This window comes from Clinocottus analis, unplaced genomic scaffold, assembly GCF_023055335.1.
Source record: "Clinocottus analis isolate CAN_PGR_092001 unplaced genomic scaffold, fCliAna1.0.p SCAF_2, whole genome shotgun sequence".
NCBI classification, from domain to species: domain Eukaryota; kingdom Metazoa; phylum Chordata; class Actinopteri; order Perciformes; family Cottidae; genus Clinocottus; species Clinocottus analis.
In genome coordinates, this window is record NW_027175931.1 from 12,225,728 (window position 1) to 12,244,895 (window position 19,168).

At 41.7% G+C, this 19,168-nt stretch overlaps 1 protein-coding gene across 1 annotated transcript; it reads right to left on the bottom strand.

Annotated features, from left to right (window-relative positions):
- Window positions 1-2,355: 2,355 nt before the first annotated feature.
- egln2 (egl-9 family hypoxia-inducible factor 2) lies at window positions 2,356-14,538 on the bottom strand. The gene is made up of 6 exons (XM_068584461.1): window positions 14,285-14,538; window positions 12,309-13,787; window positions 6,370-6,489; window positions 6,081-6,217; window positions 5,109-5,176; window positions 2,356-4,965 (listed from the first exon to the last, which is right to left on the bottom strand). The coding sequence occupies exons 2-6, from the start codon at window positions 13,563-13,565 to the stop codon at window positions 4,913-4,915; spliced, it is 1,635 nt and encodes a 544-aa protein (XP_068440562.1). The 5' UTR covers window positions 13,566-13,787; window positions 14,285-14,538; the 3' UTR covers window positions 2,356-4,912.
- Between the last annotated feature and the right edge of the window lie 4,630 nt (window positions 14,539-19,168).

The window sequence follows — 19,168 nt, forward strand, 5'->3', positions numbered from 1 at the left end:
AACTCTTTAACTACTTTTACACTTCAAAGCCACAAGGCTCCATCTTTGAACAATGTTTGACTCCAATGGGTTTCTTTCATGATATCGTGTGTGTGTGTTCAACACAACACAAAGTAAGCACTAAAAATGTATAAGAAATTCTTGTGGTAGCCTTAAGCTAAAACACAGAAATGTCAGACTCAAAGATGTCAAACAGGAAATGAGACGTGAGCCCTTTTGCTGCAGGGTGTGTCGTGACACAGTATGTTATTACCAATAATAATAAGTTCAGGGCATATAATAAAGGTGGAAAATGTCCTTTGTTAACAACTTGCAAAAATTGTTCAAGTCTGGAACTTAAGTAATAACTCTGATATGACCTGATATGAATGCAGCAACTCTCATTAACTTCTCATGTGACTCCACCTGCAATTAAATTCCAAGATCAGAGGAGGGACGGGAAACAAAACAAAAGCATTTCTTGCATGAAACAGAACTCATTATCCACGTGACATCTACATGAGTACATACAGGAGGTGTTTTAGGAATAGCATCTCAGCTGTTGCTTTGATGATTAGATATGGATGCCTTTTTCGTAATAAAGACAAGAATGCCAACTTTCCAAATCGATTACACTTAAATGCACAGAACAAAATGCGGGAGTAAGACCAGGACCACCAGAAAATAAACCTTCACATGACTGCTCTTAGCTTCAAGAAAACTTTATTATGTTTAGTCCATATTCACAGTGTCCGCTCTTAAATTCTCCATTAAAACTATGTGTGAAAGTTATAATGAGGCATCATTAATATGGCGCTAACACTTGCAGTATTTCTTTTCAATGGGGCTAATGCATGCAATTGTAAGGCTCAAAACCACGTCAGAATTTAAATGCCATTGTACACACAATAGAATAGCATTAGGGACACACGCATATTTACAGAGAGCAACCGACGAAGATGAGCGTGTGTGGCGCTGCTCCTGAGTTCAGACAGTCCCATTCATGCTATTTCAACACGTTCACATTGTTAGGCACACCCTGTACAAACCCCAGGCATTGTACATTAAGTGTCACACAAATGCACACAGATGACAGATGTGGATCTGAGTGGAAATACAGCAGATACAGTCCGCATGTGGATGTGGAAACACTGTTGGACAAGGACAGTAGAAGAGCATAACATTCAAAATAATCTGCAATCTGCTTTTTTCTCCTTTGGGTTGAGATTTGTCGTTCTTTATGCTGATCATATTCCTCACTTCCCTGTAGGTATTCAAATGATCCCTAAACTGGACTATGTTCTTGCTCCTGCTTCTCTATTCCAATAACTGACATTCACCCGTCATCATTTTTATTTGATGTGCATGCCTCAACACTTCTTCTGGACTTCATCCACACATCCACGCACTGCTTTCATTGCTGATCTACACTCTCTATTGCTCACAATGGTTAACAATTGATAAACTATACAGTAGACCTCACACAAAATTGATCATGATCGGGGGTGAAGTTATGACTCATGTTATGTTGAGCCACCAACATTTTTTTTTTGTAATAACAAATTCACCGGAAAAGTCATACTAAGCAATTTGATTAATTTATACTTTAGTTAGTTGATTGAATGCAGCAATCAACTAATCACTGAACCAACACTTAGTATTAGCACACTCAACCACATACACATACTAGCATGGTCATGATCAACTATTTACAGGAGGAGTAATAGTTGGGAAGGATTGCATCATTGCAATTTAAGTCCAAAATTCCAATCTAAGAGTGAAGATCCCGATAGAGAAACAAATGTACTTATATGTGATGTCACACTCGTTGACAGAAAATTTGGGATGTCAAAAATAGAGTTTTATTATGTCAAGCAAGTGTGGACTGTGGTTCTATTATGTGAGTGCACATGCTTTTAACTGCATCTGCTTACATCTGATGTGCTGCGTTTTCAATACTGTGTGCGTGCGTGTGTTTGCGTGTGTTCTATGACAAGCCATACAGTCCTGATAAAAATGGGGGCAGAGATGCGGGAGAAATTGCATCCAAAGCTTACAGTAAGTCCACAAAGACTACCATTCACATACCAGTCACTCAGTAGTTCAATGCTGGTGTTACGTACTGACCTCTGGTGGCTTCACCTGGCACTGCAGGAAAATTCGACCTAAACTGCGATGAGGGAAGCACACCACAAGGTGGAGAAAGATGACAGCAACAAATGTGCCATGAGGTTGTCTGAAAAAAAAAATCCTCAGGTCAGATACAAATCCTTTTAAAAAAAAAGAGGATTTTATATGCTGAGTCCAATGCTTCTGAAGGGGTAGCCTTCAGATATTTAGCCAATACAACAGATACATCATTACGGGAAAGCCACTTTAGTTTTGTTTATTTAAATGTTAACCACACTGTTTAAAGATGAAGCAGAAAGGCACTCATATTCTAAGAAATCATCAGCATAATCATTGAATATTTAATCAGCACACCATATGTTTTACCCAGATAAGTTTGGTACTTCTAAAACATTCAACACGCTAAAACAATCTCCTCAAAGTAAGGCATATTGAGAAAAAAAAGCTCCTGCTTTAGTATTGATACAAACACAGGTATGACATTAGATTTTTTTAAATTAATTATTTGCCTTCGGATTTAATCTAATCGGAAGAAAATAAAACAATTGAAACTAAAATAGTTGACATTTTCTGTAAGCTGATGAGTGATAATTCCTGACAGACTTAAAATAGTCATTTTGACAATGACTATTTTAGGCAAACGTCATATCCACACAGACAGAAAGACGTGGGTTTATGGTATTCATCATATGCTCCACAATTGGAATACTGTATTTGATCCCTCATATATGCCAGAGACTGATTTTATTATATTTTAACTTGAATTAAGGCCTCGCGGTTCTACGCCTCTACCAACCATTTATGTTGTTATGCAGTTTACATCCACGCTTGTCTAAAAAGTCAGCACTTCATAATTCATCATAAGATTGATTCCATTAGACATTTGTGGTAAATTGTCACAATTAGCATATTCATTCTGATCCAAAATGTCTTTTGTGAGGTCACAGTGGCCACCAACTTCTAATCAGTTCAAACGTGAGAGTAAGTTGATATTCCTGCCAAATATGAAGACATTTACTCAAGGTGTTCCAGAGATATCGCGTTGACAAGAATGGGTCTGACGTGACGTCACAGTGACCTTAAAGTTTGACCACCAAAATCAAATCAGCCCAGGTGTGAGCACATATTAGAAAACATTCCCTCAAAGTGTTCCTGAGATATCACGTTCACTAGAATAAGGCCTCCGATCACGGCTGTCTTGGTCTCATCTCTCTGAAAACTGTTAATCAGCAAAGACATCATTCCCTCAAAAAACAAAACAAAATCAATAACAAATTATTTGTGTACAAAAACAGTTTTAATTAAATACTCCAAAAGGAAGAAAACATGTAAATTCATTGGAAAACAATTTCCATTTGTTTTAGATTCTATCGCGCTCGAATGACATTATCATCCACAGCGTAAAGGCATTAATCTACATTCACGCACGGCATTTCAAACAATAAAGTGCAAGTTAACCAATGGAGAACACACTGAGACAATACCTGGCATCCTCTCTGAGACAGTGGAAATATACACATACAGTACATTTTTACCCACAAACACACATCCCACACATGAGGCAATAGCTTGACCCTGCAGTTCACATAAGTAGATGATTAGCTCTGTGCTTTACTCTGTAGACAGACTTTTGTTTGGGTAGTTTGTCCGACTGTCTAGACTGCTGAAACATACCAATTCTATCTTGTCAAGTACAGATAAAAGAATCAACCTAGATGTCCATACAGGCTAATGAACATGCACAGGCACACACACACACACACATGCGCGCACACGCACACACACGCACACAAAACCCTGTTTTGACCCCTATCACTGATGAGCTTGCCTCTTGTCTGTGTGAGTGTGTGTCGTGTCATACAGAGTAAACTCCAGTTATTTTACTTTGTGTAGTCTCGAAAATCTGTTGCAAACATTGTAACTACAATAAAAAGAAACATCTGTGCCGGATTATTCAGGGATTTTGCCGCACTGGCATTTCAAGGCCGTTACAAATATTGTAATAAAGTCCTGAAATACTTCTTGAACTCTACTTACTGTGCTTTATTGAGTTTAACTCAAGTGTAAAATTGTCTTCATGCAAGTTGTAAGTGCGTTCCTGTCATGTTTAGAGGCCGTGCTTAAAGCCTAGATGCAAACAGATAGTATGTCTAATCATTTTTCAACAATTCGTTGAGAAAATATTTAACATTAAAAGGAAGATCAGTAAATTTCACGTCACACAAAATTGCACTATTTTTTGAATCAAAGAAAATGTTTCAATACCGTCATGAAACAAAACATCCCGTCTTCCCACTGTGGAGTCGGGCCAGCACCCCTTCACAATAGTAGATTTGTAATATTGACAGATTGGGCACTGACAACGGGCACCACATCACAGACGAGCAGACATGAGAGGGTCAACACCGGTGATTTCAACTCCTTGCACCCTTTTTTCCACCCTGTCTGTTCACGGATTCATGATGACCTGATACCCAAACAGGCAAAACTGCAACAAAATAAAATTAGGGAGTCTGTTTTTAGTTTTAGTTTGGCGTCTTCTTTTTTCTTCTTTTTGTCACGACGCGTAACTCTCATCTCACCTTTGTCCCACAATCCAGTCAGTTGTGCTCTACATCTGCAACGTCTTTGATCAGCAACCTGACCACATAGCCAGGAAACGTCACAGTCTGCGAAGGGAGTCTGGCTTGGAGCTGCATTGATGACTGATAGATTTACACTGTCTCTCTTTTTGATCGCCACGTTCTTCAGCAGTTCAGAAAGGCACATCACTGTTTCAGAGTGCTCTCCACTGAGATGAGACTTACGTCCTGCCGTTTTGGGCGACAGGCACTTGGACACCTTTCTGTCCTGTTGCTACACAAAGCGAAAAGAGAAAGTTCATGTTAGTCACATATGCTATATTATTCAGCTGCACCAAAGAAGACCAGAGGGGATGATGTGCTTTAATAAAGGAGAGAAAGTGAAACAGACATTGTGCTACGACTGAAAACGCTTACCCAATCTGTACTTCTCTTTAGCTTCAGCTCTCTCTTTGGCATCAAAGTACCAAACGGTGACAGCATAGCTGGAAACACAAGAAGCACAAAGAAATCTCATTAACATGAGGACAGAAGCTAATCATTTTTGTTGGTACGACACACAACTGGTTGGGGAAAAAATGAGCAGTCTTCTTGTGTAAAAACAATTAATTCTGTTTAAGAGTGTTATATTCACACTTAAATGTAGATAAGGAGTTGTTTTACAAAACGTTTGAAAATTTGATTGAAATGGCAAATAAAAAATGTTTTGTCTGACATCGAACAGCAAAGGGTTAATTTCTACAGTTCCTCGTCTCTCCAGCGGGGCTTGTTGTTTATTCCTGTCTCTCATGCCGGAGCCTCTCCAGCACGAGTCCTGCAATCGAACCTTCCTCCCCTCTCTCTCCCAACGACCCCCGACAGGAAACACGAACTTCCTGCTTCCGCCCCGCCTCGCCCCCCAGCAGTCAGATGGAGAGGAGGAGAAGAAACGCTGGAGTAAAGAAGGATGCGTCATGTGCCCTACAGTACCGATCACAGTATGTGACAGCTGATAGCTTGCCTGTATCGGTCAATTAGCTTAACTGATTTTAAATTGTTATAAAAATGAGCATCCCTGGTAGAAGTAGAAGATAGACAAGCAGAACTCCGTGCTAAAGCACCGATCAATCTGTACTTCATTAAAAATATATAATCAATCTACTTTTGTTTTCAGTGCAAACTATTCAATAATTGATCAACTCATTTACATTTAATTTACAGTACATTTTAACTTGAATTAATGTACATTCATTTTCAGTAGAGAGTGTACTGAAATATCTTAGCTATATACAGGTAATATTGGTGTGCCCGACCTCTTCCCAAGCAATATAAAAGCATAATATAACTTTGCAAGAGTGTGTGTGCATGAACTGTACATACAAGAGCCCAGCATGTGTTAGAGTTACTGACCGAGTGGCATAGGCGGGCTTGACTTCATGAGGGTTTCTGCGATCGGACCAGAATATCAGCAGCCGGTCAAACAGAGGTTCGATGTTAGCGACCACATTTTTGCCTTCAGGGTAGATCTGCAGCAACCCTCCTTGTGTCTACAAAGACAGATACACACAAAGCAAGAAATACATTTTTTTTTAATGATGCTCATTCACTCTGACTTGGAACTCATGTTTTTTTTTAAAAGTTTTTTTAATAAGTAAAAATAAATAAATTGAAACTCATATTGATCTCATCAATGATGCACCTTGACATCCCAGTTCTTGTTGAGATAGTAGATACATGTGATGCAGCGTCCGTCACCATTTGGGTTGTCAACATGGCGGACGTAACCCGCTCCGTTCCCTGGGTAACAAGCAACCATAGCCTGAAACAGAACAAAGGAATTATTAGCTGTGTGCCCGCCATCAACAAAAACACAGCACAAAAAAATGAATCTATCTGGTTGAGATGGCAGTGAATTAAAAGCAACAGTATGTAGCATTGAGGTGTTTTTTTTAGCTACTAGCGTATAAGCACCTGCAAATAAGAATCATTGTGTATTTGTTACTTTAAGCTGTTTGGAAAAAAAGATTTTTAAAAAAAAGAAAAGATTATACCCCAGAAAAACACGTATAAATATGAATGTATTTCCCAAAAAGACTTTGTATGTCTTTCATAAAATCATTACATGTTTTGAATCTGGTATTTGTTTGAAAAATGAATCTAAATTCCAAACTTGTCAGGTTTCTAAGTTTCTTTGACTTTGTTTATATGTGATAAACGTTGAGCAATATGAGCTGAAAAAAAACAGAGGCCCAGAACAGACAAAGGAAACACCGGCACGAGATAGGGACGTTCACATTGTCACGTTGGCAAATAGTTTCAGGTGGTTGCAATCTCAAACCACACCCTACACACTGCTCCTTTTGGCTCGCCTGCTGCTCCATGCTAAACTATTGACCAGGTGGACTATTGGCATACTTAACGCAATACTCCATGATGTAATTTGTGAAACGCACATGCAGTCCAGAGAGCAGAGAAATGCGTCAAGAGTTCAGCTGTTGTTCTCGGCTTCAAAATGATCTGCAGATAGAGTATATATGTTCAAACAATGGTGTCGCGCTGACATTTCCCCCGCTTGATGTCTATGTGTTGAGAGCGCTGCTTTCTTGCGTGAGAGCTCTTCAGTCAATGTCCATTCCAGATGGGAGTTACGACAGGACCATAAGACTGACAAGGTACTGCACCTGGCTGACATTTAGCTGAGCCCGTCTCCCTTTGACATATCATCGGTTCGGGTTTCAGGCCGGAGTTGTGTAAATAGTTTCCAAACTGTCTCCAGCGGCTGTAACAAAACGTTCAGTGTGCTCGGCTGAGCCAGAGGAGGAACATGTGAATCACAGACTGACAGCCTGCGCTGGCAGAGAGACATTCTAGGTCATGATAGTTGGCAGCGTGTCAAGTAATAACCTCTCTTTTATCTCTCCAGGCTACGAAAGAAGATATTGTCACCGTCTTGACTCATAATGTTCTGCTCGGAAGGCAAAAGTTTCAATATCTGGAGTCAATGCATCACTTCAGCTCTGTTTCGGGACACTATCATTCATGACAAACAGGTTCTGCACTGCTGCAGTATTGATTTGACTTGGCCAATGCTATCATTTAGGACGCTGTAACACAGTGTGAAAGTCTCAACCCTGAGGAGATCTGACAGCGCTCACATAGATTTCCAAGACAAATGCACCTGTTCTCGTGATTTTTGTCAAACTCATTTTTAAAGGGGTGCTTTGTGTCGGAGGAGGTTTCGGTCACTGTTCTCTCCCTCCTCCTCTTGTGGCGTCTCTCTCCTCATTCACTGCTAACTGAGTTTGGTCGTGTGGTGTGCGAGTCTGTTCAGCTGCCATTGTCTGCTCTCATTACTGACCAATGCTCGCAGTCACAGCTTATTAACTTCCAGACCTTTGGCTCACATCTTCAGATAACTCTTTTATGAGATTTAATACAAACTAGTGCAGTGCCCATTCAAGGCCCACGTGGGCGTTTGGAGCGCGTGCCGGTCCATAGCGGGCCCATTGTTTGGCCCCCGGAAGTGCTGTTTTCAGCGTTCTTGAGCCGTTCATATTATTCATTGGCTCGAGGGAAGTGAAGAAGAGTTTGGTTGTTATGTTAGTGTATCCAGCCTCCAACAACACACAGCAACTGCAGTCAATGAGCCCACTGCGGACGACACGCTCGACTGCGGTCTGCAGAGTCCTGAAGCCCCGCCCCCGCTGTTACAGAACAGCACCTGTGCTTGTTTATTTCAAAGGTATTAACGTGTCGCGCGTCTAAAAATCAACAACTGAACTCACACTGCACAACCCTGGTTCCCCAGCAGTACACCCGCCAAATGGGAAGTAGTTCAGATGAATGGTTCTAATCTATGTGAAGGATATGTCACATGTACAGATTCCTTGCTTTATATTTAGATGATCATGTTCAAGAATATTATCTCTAAACATAATATGAGGATGAGGGATTATTTATGGTGTGCATGCATTTCCAAAAAATGGTGTTTTTATAGTTTACACTACAGCTTTTATCAAACTGGTAACTGTCGTTAGCTATGATTAACATGTAGCACGCCGGCTTAGCGCTAGCCTTCAGCACAAACACATCACACACACAAACACACACAATGTAATAATCAAAGCTTGCACAGATTTGGTCACGCAGCGAGACACGGCACGTCTCGATCCTATTTGTCATTTCTGCCCTCCTCGCCACTTCGTCTCCTCCGCTCACTGATCTGTGCCCTCAGTAATTTAAAGTCTAATTGGTACCAAACACCTGTCTGCCAGGCACCATCATTAATGACCTAATGGCACCACTAAGTAGATACCCAGAGTGTCAAGGTGACGACCGGGCAGTCAGGCTGTCGGAACAAAAATAATGTTGCGAGGAGGGGCAGGGTTTGATAAGCTTGAACAAACACTTTGAGTATGACAAACATGTGTGTGTTGTGAGGCGGCGAGGACATTGCTGGTACGCTCTGATGATCATCAACACTGAGCAGAATTTTATACAAATGTGTGAATTCAATTTTGTCACTCCCAACTTATATCTCTTATCATAGTCCAGTATTCAGCAAGTTACCTCTTAGTTCTTACTACTATAAGCTGGATAATGGTTTCTAATGTGACCTTTGATCCAAGTGGATGCCACTCTGACACTTAACATCTGCGAATGTGAGCAGGCTCTTAACAGATCTCTGGATTTACTGCAACATAAACAACATTGGACTTGTGTAGAGAATTATGTGTGTGTATAAAAACGTTTTCTGATTCTGATGTATGTATGTATGTATGTATGTATGTATGTATGTATGTATGTATGTATGTATGTATGTTTTAAAGATACTGATACATGATCAACTGAAAAGTGTCTGGAACCATATTTGGAGAAGGCTTTACTTCAAATATTCAACTGCAATTTAGTTTTCATATTTGTTATGTGAACACTAAAAAAAGGTTTGGAAAAATGTGCTCAGCCACTGTGAGTCAATAATGCCAGGGCCCCAATTGTACTCACGAGACATGAGTCACGTCTGAAAATTAGGATGAAGAGACGCAGAGTGTTTGTGAGAATACCACAAACTAACGAGCTGCAACTAACTTTTTTTTTCTTCATTATTGATCAATCTGACAATCATTTTCTCAATTGATGGAATTATTATTCATTTAAAATTAATACCACGTTTAATTAAGATAGTGTCTTGAAATGCTGGTTGTTGTTATTGGACATGCATTCCAAAACAGAAAGATATTCAATTTACTATGTCTACTATTTAGTAATAAAACTGAGAAAAGCAGGTGGAGCCAAAGAATCTTTTACATTTTTCTTGAGAGATGACAGAAGCAAGTGACTTGCAATATGGTTGCTGAAAGATTTCTGCCAATCGTCTACATTCAGAATTGACTAATTGTTAGTGCATTTAGACAAAAATGTCAACTTAAATTATTTTTTTTTAAATGGACTAACTAATTCACCCAACTCTTCATTGCAATGTTTGCCACAAATGTCCCACAATGCCATGAGTGACAAATATAAAAAGCTATTTCATTATATTGAAACGATACACAGGGAACTCAATAACTTTGCATCAAGGCTTCATTACAACCCCCAGCAACACAAACTGCTGGGCGCGGCAGGAACTAATTAACATTCGCCGTTAGCAGCCGGTGGGCAGCACAGTGCTGCTCGACTAAATCACAGAGCGAACTGAAACTAAAGGAATCCAATGAGTTATATTGTCATGCGTTCAAGCTCTGCTCTGCAAAGTTAAATTATCACGTCATGGTGTGTTCGAAGGTAATCTGTTTTTTGGCAAGAAACTTGAATAAATACAGCGGTTTGACATGTGTTGTTACTGCACCAAAGGAATAGCCACATAAAACACAAATACTGTCATTCATACAATCTTGGAAAGAAATATTAACTGGTAATGGTATGTCTTAATTTATCTGAACTCAGACTAAACTAATACGAAAAGGTCACTGTACACGTCTCTCGATTCATCATCCATCCTTCTATACAAGCCAGCTCTGTCGCTGCATTGTGTGCATTAGTATACGACTTTTCGCTCCTCTCTGCACCGCCGAGCTCGAGGAGGGGCGTCTGAGGACAAGCTGCTGCAGCAGACGTTCTCATTATGCCGATCTTCTGCTGCATCGCAAACGCCATCCTCCCACTCCTTACCCCCTCACTCTCACTTCCAGCCTATCCCCTCCCCTTCATGTCATTACATTAATGTCTCGTTCCCTGCACAGAGATCCGTCTCCTCCCCACGATACCTTTGCACCTTCTTTGTTTTAACTGAATTACCTGTCCAATCCGGACACTGTGAGCCCTCCTAATGTACGTCTCACAGCTGCTGACGAACAGGAATCAGGGTACAAAGATCATTCCCACTGCTGTTGCAGCAATATTTTTTGGGCATTGCCAACCCCTCTTCTTCTCTCTACGTCTCTTTCATAGACAATGCAGAGCTCTACTCTGTATGGGCCTGTTACCAAGGAAACAGCTGGGAAATATTTGGTCAAAGTGCCAAACAAGAGGATGGATAAAGACGAAGGAGAAAGGGGGTAAGGGACAGGGAATGGGAAAGGAGGTCCGAATATAAGACAAGAACACAAATTAAAATAAAACAATAAGGTTTTGTGGAAACAGACAAAAACACGCAGTGACCTCATATGAGGATGTGCTCCTCCCTGATCATCCTCTTTTGTTCTTCTATCGCTTTCTTTTTCTCTCATGCAGTCCATCATTGTATCTATTGCTACACTGTATCCTGCACTCCTCTACTGAAACACAAGCCAGGACATTTTGTTCTATGCAGCGCTGAACTTTTTACCATCTTAAACAGAGAGATCAGTGCAGTGAATAGTTGGCGAGGAAGAGAGAAACATATGTCCATAGCTGTGTGCAGGACAGAGAAAACCATTACCTGGTGTGATTAAGAAGAAGAATTAAAAATGTTATACACTGCCGTTTAGTCTCGTGTCTCTTTGGTGGTGTGCGGCTGCATTTTTGCCTGGCATTTGTAAAATATCAATGGAGAAGAGAAGCCGGGGCATGTAGTGTAGTCACAGTAAAATAAAACATGCAGTTTTTGTGGAATTTTAGAATAAGCTAAATAAAGGAACAAACAAAAACTCCCACAACTTCAGTGCTTTGACTGCATGGGTGAAAGTTGTCTTCAAAGACAGAGATATAGTGATAGCAGAGGAGATAGAGGGATTTCTTTTTCATCTGGGTATGCTATACAGGCAGGGACAGGACAGAAACCAGTCACATGGCCAGTTTAGGGAGATGGATCAGCCCGCAGCCCGCAGCCCCCAGTATAAAGTTCACATGTGCCAGAAAAACAGCAGGACATCCTACCTGACGCTCAGCTCCCTCCCCTAGTGTGCGTGTGTGTGTGTGTGTGTGTGTGTGTGTGTGTGTGTGTGTGTGTGTGTGTGTGTGTGTGTGTGTCAACAGTAGAGAAGCAGAGATAAAAGCGGAGCATGCACGTGACACAACCAACCACTTGCTCAAGATTTAAAATGATGTCACCAGACTGACTGGCGTGTTTGTGACTTCTGCTTTCTCTGGCATGAAGATGGAAAACACATCCCCGCCTGACCTTGTCTCACCTAAACCCCACCCTATTCCTGCTCTCACCTTAGTGCGTCCGTTGATGACACAGTCCCCGAGCTGTCCATTGGCAGCGCTGTACATGACGACCTCGTCAATGTAAGCCATCAGCGCCCCGATGCTCTCACATCCGGGCTCTCGTCCCTCCACCCAGGCGATCTGGTCTCCCCGGATGTTCCCAGAGGGAACGCTGTTCTGGCTCACCAACTGCCCACCCCTGAATTTCCCGCTGCGGTTCAGAAATTCTACCTCCTCCAGCATCCTGCCGCCCAGCTGAGGGCCCAGGAAGTTGTCCTTCACACAAATGCCATAGTATTTCATGCAGGGGATGATGCACTGCTGGGCTATGTGATCTGCTGACCAGCCAGCCCCTGCAGGAGATGGCGGGGTCAGGATGCAGTGAGCCTCGGCGGGGGACGTCTGGCCGGGTGCAGCTGGTGGGTCGGAGGAGGCCACTTTGTGTTCGGTGTGCTGACGGTTAGGGCTGAAGAGGGATTGGGGAGTGACACAGTGAACATGATTGATAGTCATTTGGTTGGAATTGTTGCTGCAGTTGACTGTGTCCGTGAGCAGGGCAACTGCTCGGGGCCCTCTGGAGGCCTCTAAAGATTTGTGAGCAACAATTCCATCTCCGAGCCTTCTGCGCTTAAAGTCTGACTCAACCGAAGAACAACCCTGGTCCACAGAACTTTCTAACCCCAATGGCCCCCTTATGAGACTCGTCCCTGACCCCATGTCCTGGTTCACCCCACCTCTGCGTTTCTGTTGATGCGTCTGTCTGCCCCTGAGGTCCCCATTGATCATCCTCGTCAGTAAAGGGCACTTCTCGTGAGCTGACCAGTCACCGTTCTCCACCGGACAGGTTCTGCTGGTGAGGGGGTACACCGAGCCCCCCGTGCCCGCCTTCATCTTCATTTGGGTTGGGTAACCGTCCAGTGTGTGAGCCAACACGTGCGCGTGGCTCCCCTCCATGGTGGCGGACGGAGACAACACACCGCCGCGGTAGAGCGGCATGCCGGTTTGGGGCTGCTTCGTCGGGGTTGTGACGGCAGGAGAGTCCGTCTGCGAGGCCAGACCCGCGAGTAACTCCGCCGCCGTTGGACTCCCGACCGGCGCCGCGCAGAAGCAGTTGGGTCCCATGTCGGCCTGGCACGTGCGGCGGCTCTCCGTCGCTCTGAAGACGAGCTGCCGGCTGCTCGCCTCCGTCTCCTGCGGGGCGGAAACGGCGACTGATCCGCGGAGAGAGCTTGGGTTTAAAAGGTCCGCGTGTCCCAAGCTCTCCATTTCACCTCGTCATCTGCTGGATGCGCACGTAGCTCACGTCCTCGCTTCATTTTCTAGCTGAGCCGTTGCTTTCTCTGATGGGAGAGAATCTGTGTCACAGCCACGGGAAGTTTCAAGTCCAAGTCTTCTTCTTCTGCGCGCACGTATTTCACCAGCCAGTTAGGCTATTGAGCAATGCTGTTTGTGTCCGTTGTATACACATTGTGAGGCTGTGCAGGAGATCTGTGCAGAGTAAAATTATATACTTTAGGCCTATTAATAGCACAGTGTGGAGCACTTGTCACACAGTGAGGTGTAGTAAATCATAGATTCATATAGTGCAACATTTATAGGCTATGTGAAAACTGAAAAATACTAACTAAATAACTGGAGCGTCTTCTCAGGGTTACTGATGGCTGCTAATATCGGTACTGTTTCATCGGGAAAAGCCCAAAAAATAATGGCGAACTAAAACTCTATTTGTATTATGAAAGTAATTTACATTGAAATTAGACTGAAGTTTGAAATGTATCACCAAGTGCAACCGTGTAGCCTAAACTGTCACTTATTGATTACCAACTTTGCTGCCTTTTATTAATATTTGTCCTTAAAATTAAGAGTCAACCTCAAATTAATCAGTTAGTTGAAACACACGTTTTCAAAGTGTGAAATGCACTCTCATGTGCTGCTGCAAAACAAAACGCTTGTGCAATTTCACATGAGATCGGTCCACATCTTACCTCCGGCAAGCTTGCTATGCAAATCCACCGTGCAGCGTACGTGACAGTCTGAGAGTACGCATGTTATTTCCGGGATTGTCTTGCCGGTGCGCGTCCTATCCAATTTTCGTGTCCGTTATAAATAAGACCCGGAGGTGATCTGACGCATTCAACTCAGGACTCCTCGAGTCACACGAGGTGCCTCAATCACCCCCCAAAATGGCTCTTCGTTCCGTTGTGTCGGCGAGTGGCCCAACGTAGCCCCCCAGCTCCTCTTCCTCCTCTTCCTCCTCCTCCCACAGCGTGCGTCTCTCTCTCTCTCTCTCTCTCTCTCTCTCTCTCTCTCTCTCTCTCTCTCTCTCTCTCTCTCTCTCTCTCTCTCTCTCTCTCTCTCTCTCTCTTTCTTTTTCTTTTCGTATGATTTCCATTGTATTGTAATTGGTCGAGATGGAGTCAATTTGTACTATTTCCTACTCTATCTAAAATAATCTGAAAAGCAATTTAGCTTCAAATGAATGTAGTTAAGTAGAATAGACTTGCGACAAATGTAACTTCTTCGTGACAGTTCAAGCAAAGCACAAGTACAGTACTTCCAAATTGTACTTGTAGAAAAGATTGATTGATATTCTGATGATCCTGTTTATCCAATAGTGCAATACATCCGTCCTGTGTGTTGTTTTTTCAGCACTTCTCGAAAATGGCCCTAGACAACAGCTATGTAAAGGATAACACTATAATGAACAGTTTAAGAGATAAGATAAAATAATCCTTTATTCGTCCCTCAGTGGGGAAATTACAGGATTACAGCAGCCTTGCTCACAGTAAATAAAGATCAAGTAATATAAATAAACAGTAGAACCGAAATAAAACATTTAAAAAAATTAAACAGTAAGAAAAATATAAAATATACAGATGGAATAAAAATAAAAGAAGTGAAAGTGTGTATAAAAGTACTGCACCAGGTGATGAATAAAATTAAAGTGTTTAATGGAGTGCTCGCAATAAATGCAGTCACACTGTTCTATGTATTTATTCTCGGCAGCGACAGTCAACTTGTAGTCATTTAGATTTGTATTAGGACTGAATGAGTTTGAAAGACCGTCTCTGACCTCGGCACTAAACTCTAGGCTTTGCCTACAATTGACAGTACGGTCCACCTGTTTGTTTGTGTAACATGACATGAAGTAATGTGCCGTTATAAAGCAGGCCTGGATTTAGGGTGGTGGGTTTAGGATGGTGGATTTAGGGTGGTGGATTTAGGGTGGTGGGTTTAGGGTGGTGGATTTAGCGCGTGATCCAGAGGGATTACAGAAATAGTGTATTGACACAATACTGGCACGCAACATCCCTCTGGTGCTTTCAGTGCAGCCTATAGTCTCAGCCTACATGGACCACAAGTCACGCACATTCTGGATGGAGGTCTACTGTACCACTCAGCATACACGTAAACTGTCCATGTAAATGTAAACATGACGTGTTTATCAAAATTCAGATTGAGAACATCTTCAGCATGAACGGCACCCCACAATGAGGCTTTAGAGTACCATACTATGAACGTAGCATTCACATTCAAACATGCACCCCGCCGAGGGTCAAGATGTACACATGCATAACAATGTGCATTACACGCATGCTTATATTTACTTACTGTATGTAAAAACACAGTGAGTAATAAACTCAATGAGTAATTTGACATTTTGGGAAATGCGTTTCTTGCCAAGAGTTAGATTCAATTTTTGTATACATTGATTCTATTCGCTAAAACTGTGAATAATTGAGCTTTACCTTTCAATAGAATTGTTTCAGCCCACAGCAAATGAAATCCTTCATGGAAGTTCAGAGAGTTTCATCAGGCATATGTGATGTATAACACACGAGCACACATATGTGCAAACCATTAGCCCCGGATCCAACGATGTAACAAACATAAGAGTTATGGTCAGAGAAAACATAAATCAGGGCTCCCACTTACCAGGAGATCAAAACAAAAGCTGTGCCATAACTAAAGGAAAAAAACAAGCTTGGAAAAACATGCATTCATGCACCTGCAGCATTAAACAACCCCGACATCTTCCCTTCCTGTATCCTGTGGGTACATTATGGTTCCTCAAAATAACTTACAATGCACAGTTTACGTAATGAAATACGACAACATGACACCAGTTTGATTTGAACGGTTAACCGGTGTATTTGTAAAACAATTTTAGTTCTTTTTCAAAGTTCAGCGGTAACGTCTCTCCTTTAATTAATGTCAGTAAATCATTTGTCTGCTGACGAGTTAACACTTGAATTAAACACTTGTTTGTCCAGAGACTGAAAAACAGTGTACTCTTTGCCAAGGTCAGTGCTCCCAGCGCAGCTGGCTGCCATCCCCCAGACTGTGTAACACAGTAGTGCAGCTCTGCACGTACACATCTCCTCCTCCTTCTTCTTTTCTCAATCCCTCTCTCTCTCTCTTTCTTTCCTCTTTCCTGTCAACGCCACAGGATTCAAGGAAAGGCGATAAGAAAGAGTTAACAGTTGAGGCCTCCAAGTGGATTTGCTCACTTGGCCTTTTATGTGCTTTCTGAGTTTACAAAAGGCCAATATGGCTGAAAAACATTTGGTGTGATCATGCTACTGTTCTTATAACCAAAATATTAAAATTCTCTTTTTTTTTTACTTGAATTGTTTGGGGGTTATGGTTATGTTCTATAAGAGGTTAGGAGTGTTGTACATGATACACAGGGGTTTGGTTAACGGCAAACTGTGTGAAAGCAAACAGCAAATGAAGGATAGCGTTCAAGAAAAAAGGTTTTAAAAAGTATTAAAACTCGACATACAATGTTTGAATCCATAATTATATCACTATGCTCGTAAAAATCTATTCAAGAAATTACATAGGGAAAAAAAATGATGTAAAAAGCATCATAATGACCTTGCAAAATAAAGAGGAAGTGGATGTGTTGAGATGAGAGCAAAGGGGAAAGGAAGTGAGTAAAAGCAGTGAGGGACACAGAGCGATACGGCTGAGTGGACTTTTTATCTTTTAAGAATCTTGCCCAATTAATTAACGTTGTTTTACATATGCATTTATAATATAACTACTAAGTACCAAGTCGCCACCACATGCAGCCTCTTTCTAACTTCAGTCCAGCCTTAAGCTGACAGCAGCTCATATCTGGGTGTAGATGAGATAAGCAAAGCCATTGTATGGCTAACATCTTTTTTCAGGATAAATATCTGCTGAGCTCACTAACATGACATATTGTATATTCAATTGGAGAATAGTGTGTATAGTATACTGTATGTTTCAAATAAACATGCTGTTTAAAAAAGACACATGCAGGGTGATTAACTATGGTTTTAAGGGTGAAAAACCTTATTCAATAAAAATCTGATATTCGCCAGGAGTTGGAGAAAATGTAAACCGACCCTTATTGCACATCGAACATCTATATATAGATGTTGACATTTGTAGTTTTTCACAATATGTGTGCTTATAAGAAAGGGGTCTGTATACATTTTTCATCTACATTTCTCAATAATATGTTTTCATTTTTTCACTCTAGAATATATACATAATAAATTGGTATATCACCAATTGTTTATATATTTGCACATGTACTGTATGTATGGTTTGCATGTTAAAAATAGCACCAATTTTGTGTTTCATAAAGTTAATAAACACCTTTAGAATTTTGCAAATAATATATGAATGTGAGTAAGCATCATTAAAGGTCAAGTCTCCTATCAGGAAAGCGCTGCTGCTGCATCTGGAAAATGTGTCATAGTGCTGGAAAACTTATCTGCATGTGTAAGCATGTGCATGTTTGTGTGTGTATGTATGTGTGTATAACAACATCAGTCCCCTATTGTGTTGGGGACAGTGGGCGTGAGAGCGACCAAATAGTCAGCTGCACATCACATCAAAGATTTGTCTGTTTGTAAAAGACCCCACTGTTAACACACACACACAAATACAAAGTCCCATCTGAGACCCGCTGCAGCTCTCCTCACACTCAACAATCAGCTGACAGGTGGGGCCTCGCTGAGTCCCAGAGGGCCATGAAAGACAAAAGACCTTCAGGAAGAGGCTGTCCTATCATCCTCACTGAGGACACAAGTCTCTCCTCTCTCTCAGTGAACCCCTCTTTCTTTCTATGTATCGCTCTCTCTCTCTCTCTCTCTCTCTCTCTCTCTCTCTCTCTCTCTCTCTCTCTCTCTCTCTCTTTCTCTCTTTCTCTCTCTCTCTCTCTCTCTCTCACTCCCTCTCTCAGTCACACACATCAGTCACACACACACACACACACACACGAGCGTTAGATTGTTGTGAGAGAGAGACAGGTTAGTTTTACTCTACTGATGATGTGTTGTTGCAATAGTAATCCTGCTCATACAGATATATTCCACGTGTGTGTGTGTGTGTGTGTGTGTGTGTGTGTGTAGGTGTGTGTGTGTGCGTGTGTGTGTGTGTGTGTGTGTGTGTGTGTGTAGGTGTGTGTGTGTGCATGTTTTAACCTCAGATTACATATTTACATCTTTCACTTTCATCTTTCATTGTCCCCTTCAAGTTCAGTTTAAGATATTCAAGACATACTTCCTTTATGTTTAAGATATTGTTGGTATTATTTATTGTACTTGTGTGTATGCCTTGATCTGAACCTCAGTCAAAACCTTGTACTCTGGCGCCATCCGGTGACATATCGATGTAACTGCACATTATAGTATGTCATTCAAGGGGAAATCTCGACAACAAACGTAACCTACAAGACAATACATTAAAAGACAAATCCGCTGTGGTTAAACATTACTTAACTAAACATGTATTTGACTCCAACGTGATGAATATCACTTCCTTCAGTCGCATGATGGCGCTGAATCATTTGCGCGCACCTTTTCGCTGCGTCGTGCTTCACTGGAGAC